At 48.0% G+C, this 9,240-nt stretch overlaps 1 protein-coding gene across 2 annotated transcripts; it reads right to left on the minus strand.

Moving 5' to 3' along the window:
- Positions 1 to 289: 289 nt before the first annotated feature.
- On the minus strand, positions 290 to 2,891 carry CUNH11orf91 (chromosome unknown C11orf91 homolog). 2 transcript variants are annotated; one of them, XM_011356799.2, is made up of 2 exons: positions 1,679 to 2,891; positions 290 to 479 (listed from the first exon to the last, which is right to left on the minus strand). In XM_011356799.2, the coding sequence occupies exons 1-2, from the start codon at positions 2,166 to 2,168 to the stop codon at positions 394 to 396; spliced, it is 576 nt and encodes a 191-aa protein (XP_011355101.1). In that variant the 5' UTR covers positions 2,169 to 2,891; the 3' UTR covers positions 290 to 393. The 2 variants fall into 2 exon arrangements, 1 of the variants encoding a protein (XP_011355101.1); XR_002779551.1 differs by having other exon boundaries at positions 405 to 479; positions 1,045 to 2,891.
- Positions 2,892 to 9,240: the final 6,349 nt, after the last annotated feature.

A 9,240-nucleotide genomic window follows, 5' to 3' on the forward strand; every position in this document is an offset into this window, starting at 1 on the left:
ATCCAACCCACCTGTTCCAGTCCTTAAACAGCCTTTCTGAGCAGGGATGCAGCAACAGAACCAAATATATATTGCCCTTGGTTTTTCTCAATTTTCATCTGACTTGGCAGTTTGGGGGACCCCTCCCCTGGTCTTGGGACAACCTGAATGCCAGCAGGATGGCAGCTTCCAGACCCCATGAAAGGACTCCCCCCAGCAGGAGCACAGAAGGAGAGAGACCATGAGATTTACCACGTAAGTGGGCACTGTATGTGGAGTATGTGCTGGGAGCAACAAGAACAGCAGTAAATACAGAACAGAAAATAACGATTTTTGAAATGACTACAAACAGGACACATTATCTAAGCACTAACACCTAAGGAGGTGGCTGCCCAGGCTCTGGTGGGCAGCTCCTCAGGAGAGAGAGGCCGACTTCTTCCCAGGCTGCCTGGTCTTCAGTCCTTGTAACTTTTCATCTTTAAGTGCCTTCAAGAACTTATCTGCAGGAGAGCAAAACAAACTTAGCTGGAGTAGAGAGAAGGGCTTTTTCTAACACTGCCAAAGCAATTGTGTTTTCTACATGAGTCCCAAACCCATTATGATCCAAGATGGCGGGTCGGGGGGCGGGGGGCAAGGGACCCTAACAGCCCAAACATGTATAAGTAGAGAATACGTAGTTGAGAAATCTAGGACTTAGATAAACCCATTTTCTAGGAATTGTTTCTTCCGTAGCTATGGAAAGGGGAATTACAGGGTGCCCAATGAATTGGGGACCATTCCCATGTCATATGGACCTAAACATATAGGTTATTTCATACTTTCCTGTGGGGGGGGGGCGGGCGCATTTTATACAATAGTGGGGATGGTCTTTTAGAATCAACTGCCTTCCTCCCGTGGTCAAGTGCTTGGTCAGAAAGACAAAGTCTGCAGACAGCCTGATGCCGCTGAATATTCTACAGTGCAATAGGTTGTTCTGGGAGTAGAACTGGATTGAACAATTTTACTCTCGAACAGGGAGGAGTCAGTCAGCTTGCATGCTGGAGGAATTCCACCCACACAGCACACCTGATGCGGATTCCTGAGACTTCAGACAGAGATCAACTGGCAGAGTCCAGGACCCCAGTGAGAGGCTACCTTCCAGCACTGAGAAGTGGAGGGTCCCAAAGCCCCTCAGTGAACGTCCTTGGGCCTCCTGGGTCTTGCACAATTCCCACTTCTCCCCTACAGACATTCCAGCTGCCACTCGCCTACTTCCCCCACCTCCCATTCAGGATCCCAGTTTAAGATAAACACTGAATCTCAGGTCTCTAGAGAGAGGGGCTGTCTGTGGTGGATGGAGCTCTAGGGGCAGCAGTACTGTGAGGGAGGCTCAAAGTTCAGGAAAGGGGCTGTCGTGGATGCAATTCCAGGTTTAGAAGCTCAGAGTCCAGATTACTGACAGGGTTTAGGATGGAGGGAGGATGGAATTTGGGACAAAAGGGTCCCTGAAGTCCCGATTCGTGGTCGGGGAAGCAGTCGGTTGAAATTCAGGTTGGGGGAGTCTGGGTTCTGGGGGATCGATTTGAGACCTGGGACTCCTGGGAGCTGGAGCCTGAGCCCAAGGCCACATTGTCGGGGAGGGGATAAGGGGGCATGGAGCCAAGGGGGTGGCCGAGGCAGGCTAAGGATGGGCTAGCGCAGCCCCAGGGAAGTCACGCACAGCGCTGGGAGTCGAAGCCGTCTCCAGTGATGGTGAGCAGCTCCAGCTCCTTAATCCGGATCTCCAGCTCGCACAACTCCTCGGGGTGTGAGGCAGAGGCAAGCCAGGGGGTCGTGGGGCCGGGCGCCAGGGTCGAGGCAGCCACCTCTGGCCCTGGCGGCGGCGAGTAGAAGAAACGCAAAGGCTCATAGGGGATGGAGGCCAGGCCCGAGGGCCAGGGCGGGGGACAGGGGCGCTCCCTGGGGGGACCCAGGCCGGGCGGCGGCGGGGGCGCTGGGGCCGGGGGCGCCTGGAGCAGGGGCCGGCCCCCCAAGACCCCACCCGCCGGCGCCCCACCCGCCTTCAGTGGCACAAAGAGCTTCTTCCAGATGTTGAAGTCACTGAGCGGGGACGAGGAGATGCCGCGGTCATAGAGGGACGGGAAGTAGAGGGGCGGGGCCGGCCGCTGGCTCATCGTGGGACTCTGGCTGCCGCGCCGCCCCTTCGGCATCTTTTGAATGGGAGGCTGCGTGGGAGGAACCCCGCGCAGGTAGACACGCGCCTGCCCCACGTCGCGGGGGTTCTGAGGTTCCACAGGCCACGCCCCGGGGGAGCGCGGCCCCACCCTTTCGCCCCCGCCCCTCCTGGAATAGGTGGAATTCGAGGGGCCCGCCGGCCACGCCGCAGAATGTGGCCACGCCCGTTGACGACAGGCCGCGCCCTGAAGTGAGAAAGGCACCCTGAGTGGCAGGAGTGGGAGTCCCGTGGGCGCATCCTAAGATGCGGGACGACCCCTTGGTTTCCGCTTCGCCGGGCGATCTTCTTACCCACTCGACGACAGGAGCCACTCCCCTCCAGCCTCCGGCCAAGTCCGGCCCCTCTGCTCCTCTCACGGCCCCTAAATTCCACAAGCCCGGCTCCAGCCCTGTTGCACCCCTCCCTGGTTCCAGCTCTCACAGGCTAACATGACCTCATCCGAAAGCGCGAAGCCGGGAGCTGGCCAAAACTGCAAGAGAAAACTTTCTTCAGTCTTCCTCTCCTTTCATTGGGAGAAAAAAATTTTTTCCTACAAACCTGTTCCCTGCCCCAGCTGACTTCCCTTACCATCCCTCCCTGAAGTGTGGGGAAATGAGTGTCTGACGTTTCATCCTCCACACCTGGAGGCGGAAATGGAGGCGAGGGTTGATTGAGAATGGCTGTTGGAGCCAATCCACGTTTCTGCCCAATTTCGCAGTGTTGTGGGAGATTCTGGAAAAAAGGACCCTGGTATGGGTTTGTAATAGATATGAAGTAGAGTGTCTTCGATGAAATGTAGTTCCCTCCCAAACACATTCCTTATCAGGAGCTCACAGACAGTAAACTAACCACCCAAAGGAAATCTACCATGAATGGCTCACTTATTCATTATGATTGATCTGGACTACTGCTCAAGGGACATGCCCAGCATCTTTTCATGAGTAGCCCGTATTAGTCATTGACTGAGGGAAGGTAAATTTTCTTGAGAGCCTACGTTTAACGGTGATTGGTGTGAATGAACAGAGATGGGCAGGGGCTAGTTTAGGCTGCCCGCCAGTCAAGACCTGAGTCAATACCATCTCCACTGGCAAATGCTGTGTGTGTGTGTGTGTGTGTGTGCGCGCGCGCGTCTCCAAGGGTGCAGCCGCAAAGGGAGAGACAGATGTCCGAGCTGGATATCTTTGGGCAAGTTGTTTGACTTCAGAGAACCAGGTTGCTTCATCCAGTTGTTTATGGTGATCAGACACAAGACAGAATGGTATGTGTAAAGCATTTGTAAACCTAGAAATTATGTCCAAAAGGAAAGAGCGCCTATCCCCACTCAGGGGTCTATCTGATGCTGAGCTTTTTCTTCCTATACTTAGCTGGATCCAGCCCAAGGATCCTATAATGCTGAGAATATAATAGGACTCAATAGGGATCAGAATATACCACCCCAAAATATGCCACTTTGGCATAGGATTATTTTAAGTTGAAGGCGATTGAGAAACAGAAGACACGAGGAATTCTCTGTCCTCTCCTTTTCTGCCTAAAAGCAGGACATATATTTCCCTCTGAAAAGGTAACATAAATTTCCCCTTGTGAAGGGGTACCCCTCCTCTCTCCCATCCCAGGAAGAAGAGATGACTGGAGATGCCACTGACTTCCGTCTGTATAACAAACTTACTAAACAACCCTTATCTTCCATAAATTTCCCCCATATATTTCCCCCCATAATTTACAATCCCTAGAAGCCCAAACCCCTTTTCCTTTGGCTTGTCATTTGTCCACAATTTATTACCTTTTGTTAAAATGGTTTATAAACTCTCAAGCCTGACCGCTTCTTAGATTTTCACTTCTTTTTTGTGAGTAGCTTCCTCCCCCCACCTCGTGCATGCATAATAAATCTTATCTCCTGTTAATCTGTGTTTTTGTCAGTTTAATTCTCAAGACCAGTTAATCTATCTTTTGCCAGCTACAGAACCTAAGAGAGTAGAGGAAACCTTTTTTTTCCCACCACTACAGAACCATAGTAGTGGTAAGAGTCAGGGTTTTGGACTCAGGCCTGGGACTAAACCCTGGATCCACTATGTTCTTGGCTGTATAGGTGAACCTTTCTGAACCTCAGCTTTTCATCTATATAGTGGGAATAGTAATGGTACCTACTGTAAAAGTGGAAATTCTCCAGTTTCAGGGAGGCAGTATCTCCAGGTGCAAGCAGTAACTCAGTCACAGGGAGGCGATATCTCCAGGCGCCAGCCCCAGGAGAAGTGCAACATTCCAAGGTGAAAATAATAAAACTGTCTACTAGGCCCTGTTTGATCCGAGAGTTCCCCGGATACATTTATCTTTGTACAAAACGTTAATGGCTAACTTCTGCTTCTTATAATCTGCTTATTCAAGGATGTAGTAGGAGGCTTTATAAGCTGCCTCCTATAGAAGCTCGGGGCTGATCTCCTCTAACCCTGCATGGTAGAGAGTCAGTCGCCGGCCGGCTAATAAAGGCTCATAATTAATCTCAATTGGCTCTGTGGGTCTCAGAATCATTCGCGCCACAACACTACTCACTTGGATTGGCAAGATTAAATGAGACAATCTAAGTACCTGGCCGTGGTACATGCTCAGTAAACATTAGCTCTTGTTATTACATACTGATGGTCCTTAGAAGGTAAACAGATGTTTCTTATGTTTTTTAAATGATGCAATATAATCACTTGCTTTTATTTGTACGTATTGTTGAAAGAACTCAAAAAGAGTCTGGGGCTCTGGCTAGAAATACATGTTCCAGTTTGTAAACCAGAAACACAATCAAGCAAAACCCAGAGTGTTCTGAAGAAGAAAAAAAGAGTTAAGAGTTCTTATAGTAAAAAGTACATTCTTGAAAAGAATCAATCCTGCATTCTTAGCCTCTGGATTGGTCTGAGATAGTGACCCTCTAGGTAACGAGTGTTTTGGATAATGGATGTCAGGCTGTCTAGATATGAATATTTCTTACCTTAGTCCTTCAGGTGGGTAATCCACTGAGGGAAGGGAGTTATCTGGAATTGATATATATATATCTAGGCATTGACAAAGGATTGGAAAATTCAAACGTTTAAGTTCCCAGGCTAAGTTAAAATAGGAACAGAATTTTTTCCTCATGCCTCAACCTACTTGATTTTAGTAATTTAACAGCTCAACTAGAGTTAATGTAGGGAGGAAGCAAGAGAATTAAAATGTTAATCAAGCTACTTTGATTAATAGAGACTGCGATATGCTGATCAGCCCTGTAGCCAGGCCAGGAGGACACCTTCCAAACAGAGGAAGATTTCTGCTGGGATTGCTAATAACCCATTTCCCACACCTGCGGAAGGGGAAACAGAAACAACAGAGTCCTTCAGTGGCTGCCGTATCCAAATACAATCGTTCATTGCCACTGGCTAAAACCAGATAATTTAGCAAGCCCTACACCCTAGAAGCTGATTACCTGTTTTCCCTCTGAGTGAAATTAAACCCACAGCCACTACTGTGTGCCAGGCACTTGTCTTAATTCATTTTATATTTCTGACAACCCCAAGCTGTAGGTTATCATCCTCATTTTCCAGGTGAGAAAACTGAGGTACAGGAGCTTAAGCAACTCGCCCGAGGTCCTGTGACTGCTTAGCTCCGAGCTGGGATTCCAAATAGGCTGGCTGGCCCCAGGCCTCAGCCTCTTCCCCACTTCCTCCTGTGGCCTCCCAACAGTTCCCACGGCTCTCAGGGCAAGGGCACCTTCAGGTCCTCTGGCTTTCCATCCTCTTCCTGGCAAGAGGCTGGCTCTTACTAGAAGTTGTTTGTGTCACAATTCAAGTCCCCACTACCCTGGGAAGCACAGAACAGTCTTTTCTTTATTACTTATCTGAATTAGCCATTGTGTTGGTCCTTGCTGGTGGCCCAGGCATTCCCATTGCCCTCTGCAACGCCCACTATTACAAGAAAGTTTCTAAAAAACGCAGTCCAGTCCCTATTCTTGTTTTCTTTGGTAAATGTGTTCTTATGCACTTGCAGAGTAAGCAGATTTTTAAATAAACTGAAGCCTGAGAGGCAGTTTAATAGAGTGGAGAATGCAGGGGCTTGGAAGATGAGAGAGCTGAGTTTAAGTTCCATCAACCAGCATCAACTAGTTGTGCAAAATAATTGTAGTTAACACTTATTGACCACTTACTGTAACGTGCTCTCATGTTATCCTCACAGTAACAGTTATAGGGTAGGTCTGTCAGAATTTTCTGTTCACAAGCAACAGAGGTTAATACTGAGAATTAATACGAAGGGCTATGAGATAATTCATGGGACTGAAAGCGTAAGAATTAGGTTTAGAAGGTTCAGAGACCAGGGAGGGCTCCAAGGATCCAGATAACGTAGGGAGGAGGCAAGAGAACTTAAGTGTTAAATCAAGCTACATTCAGAGACACTGCGATATGCTGATCGGCCTTGGAGCCAGGCCAGGAGGACACCTGCAGAACAAAGGACGATTTCCGCTGGGATTGCTAACAACCCACTTCCCACACCTGTGAAGGGGAACCAGGAACAACAGAGTCTTTAAGTGGCCGCTCCTGCACAAAATAAAATCATTCATTCCCTGTGGCTAACACCATAGGGAATCTAGGAATTAAAGGCTGGGAACTAACTGCCAGCAGGCCTTTCCCTGCTGAGGACTCCTATCCTCCTCACTGCATGTCTGTATCAAAGGAAATCGGTAAACAAAGTCTTTAAACTGTAACTCACAGGAACTAAAGAAGATGTATAAACTGAATTCCAGATGGGGTCCCTCTCAGGTGCCTTTACTCTGTCTCTCACTGTCCGCCCCTCTCTGAGTCTTTCTGAGGCTGAGAGGAGACCATGCTCTGCCTATGGAGTGTTGCCTCTTCTCTAATAAACTTGCCTTTGACTCTAACTTTGGCATGAGTTTGAATTCTTTCTACTCTCTCCACCAAGAACCCTCTGTCTCAGTGCAGGGCTTGTCTCCTCACCCAAGGGAATTTGCCCTGTCCTGCACCACAGGTAGCAGAAAGGAATCAATAGCCTCTCCAGTACAGGTAGTAAATGCTGCTGGCTGGCTATTCTCAATGACTATTTTATACTCTTTCCCCTGCACCTTCCCCTATAGAGGCTGGAATATGAAAGACTAGCTTTGCCAGTCTCCCTTTCGGCTAGGGGTGGCCATGAGATATTTCCAGCCAAAAGATATGACCAGGAGATAGCCAGAAGCTTTCTGGGATTTTACTTTCCTGATAAGAAGGACAAAAACAAGTTCCATCGGCATGCGTTCCCTTCATCTCTTCCTGCCTTGAACCGAGATGCAATGCTAAGACTTCTGCAGTGACTTTGAGATGAAAATATCACAAATATACCAGCCGAGACACTGCTGAGCAGCTGAACCAATGCCACCAGCTGCCTACCTTCTAAGTTGGGTCGTCTGTTACTTGCAGCCTTCCTGAAAGACTTATACCTTCAACTAAAATAGCTTTTGAGTCCTTCTATAACTCAGGACCTAAATTCCAGGAGAGAACATGCCCACCTTTTGGCAAGAGGTGAGTAGACCTCCTTCATTAATGGTCTCGCCAAGACTGCACTTAGTGGGTGGAAGTAATTCCCCAATAGGCAATTATGGTTTTGTTATCAGAGGGGAAGGGAAACGTGCCTAGTGGCTAAAAACCAAAATGTCCATTATCATAGGTACTACTGTTACAACTGATGATGACACAGAGGGTCAGAATGGTGAAGCAGTACGTGCAAGCCTTCAGAGCTAGTCAGTGATAGGGGCAGGAAATGTTGTGGCGCAAATGGTTCTGAGACCCACAGAGACAATTGAGATTAATTATGAGCCTTTATTAGCCTGCCAGCGACTGACTATCTACCATGCAGGGTTAGAGGAGATCAGCCCCGAGCTTCCAGAGGAGGCAGCTTATAAAGCCTCCTACTACATCCTTGAATAAGCAGATTACAAGAAGCAGAAGTGTCAGAAACCAGCCGACCAAGTCAAACCAGGTCCCTGAATGGGGGAGCGGGGACTGAGAAAAAAGAGAAGACAGACAGGGTGCAGGAGGGAGAACAGATCTCACAACCGTCTCTCCGAGTTTATTTCTTGGGCTCCTTTTTATACATATTCTGTTCCTTTGTGTATCCCAAGATAACATAGTTAAAGTAACATCTTGAAGATCAAGGTACAATCGAAACTCCCTTCTTACTTCCTGTTTCTAATCTTATCTTCCTCCTGGAAATCCTCAGAACCAGCTTTTTCCCTTTTATATGCAAGCAGGCCTCCCGAGATAATCTCTGCACTCCTTTGAATTTTGGGAGCTTCACTTAATCCTTTAGCTCCCTACACGGAAGTTAGCCGTTAACGTTTTGTATAAAGATGAATGTATCCGGGGGAACTCTCAGATCAAACAGGGCCTAGTAGACAGTTTTATCATCTTCACCTTGGAGTGTTGCACTTTTCCTGGGGCTGGCGCCTGGAGATATCACCTCCCTGTAACTGAGTTACTGCTCTCCCTGGGGGCTGGCACCTGGAGATACTACGTGCCTGAAACTGGAGAATTTCTACTTTTACGGAAAAAGGAACTTTCGTAACTGTTCTGAAAATGTATTGCATTTAAGTAAAAGTCTGTTGCAGCAAGATCTTATTGGAAATCCCAATTTAAAAAAAAATCTGAAAACGGCTTTATTTACATCATATACACATGGTTTCCATTCCAATCTTTAGGGTTTTTTAAGACTTCTTCCTATAGCTCAGGGAAAAGGGTGGTTTAGTTAACCCTTCTCACTAGTAGTTGTCTTGGTCAGAGATATTTGGTCGCAAAGAACAGAAATTTTCTCAAACTATTTTAAGCAACACAAAAGGGACGAGGGAATATGATATGGAGACACCTGGCCGAACCCCTGGGCAGCCACCCGGGCACACAGTCCAAGCCAGTGACATGCACAGGGAACTGCAATTTGTAAGCACTCCGATGGCTTTGGCTGTAGGCAATGCTGTTTATAGTTACTGAGAAATATTAAGTGAACTTGTATATGTAATGCTTGGAATAGTGCCTGGCATACGGTAAGCCCTCAAGTTGTGATCACTG

The sequence above is a fragment of the Pteropus vampyrus genome, unplaced genomic scaffold, assembly GCF_000151845.1.
Source record: "Pteropus vampyrus isolate Shadow unplaced genomic scaffold, Pvam_2.0 Scaffold31, whole genome shotgun sequence".
Lineage (NCBI taxonomy): Eukaryota > Metazoa > Chordata > Mammalia > Chiroptera > Pteropodidae > Pteropus > Pteropus vampyrus.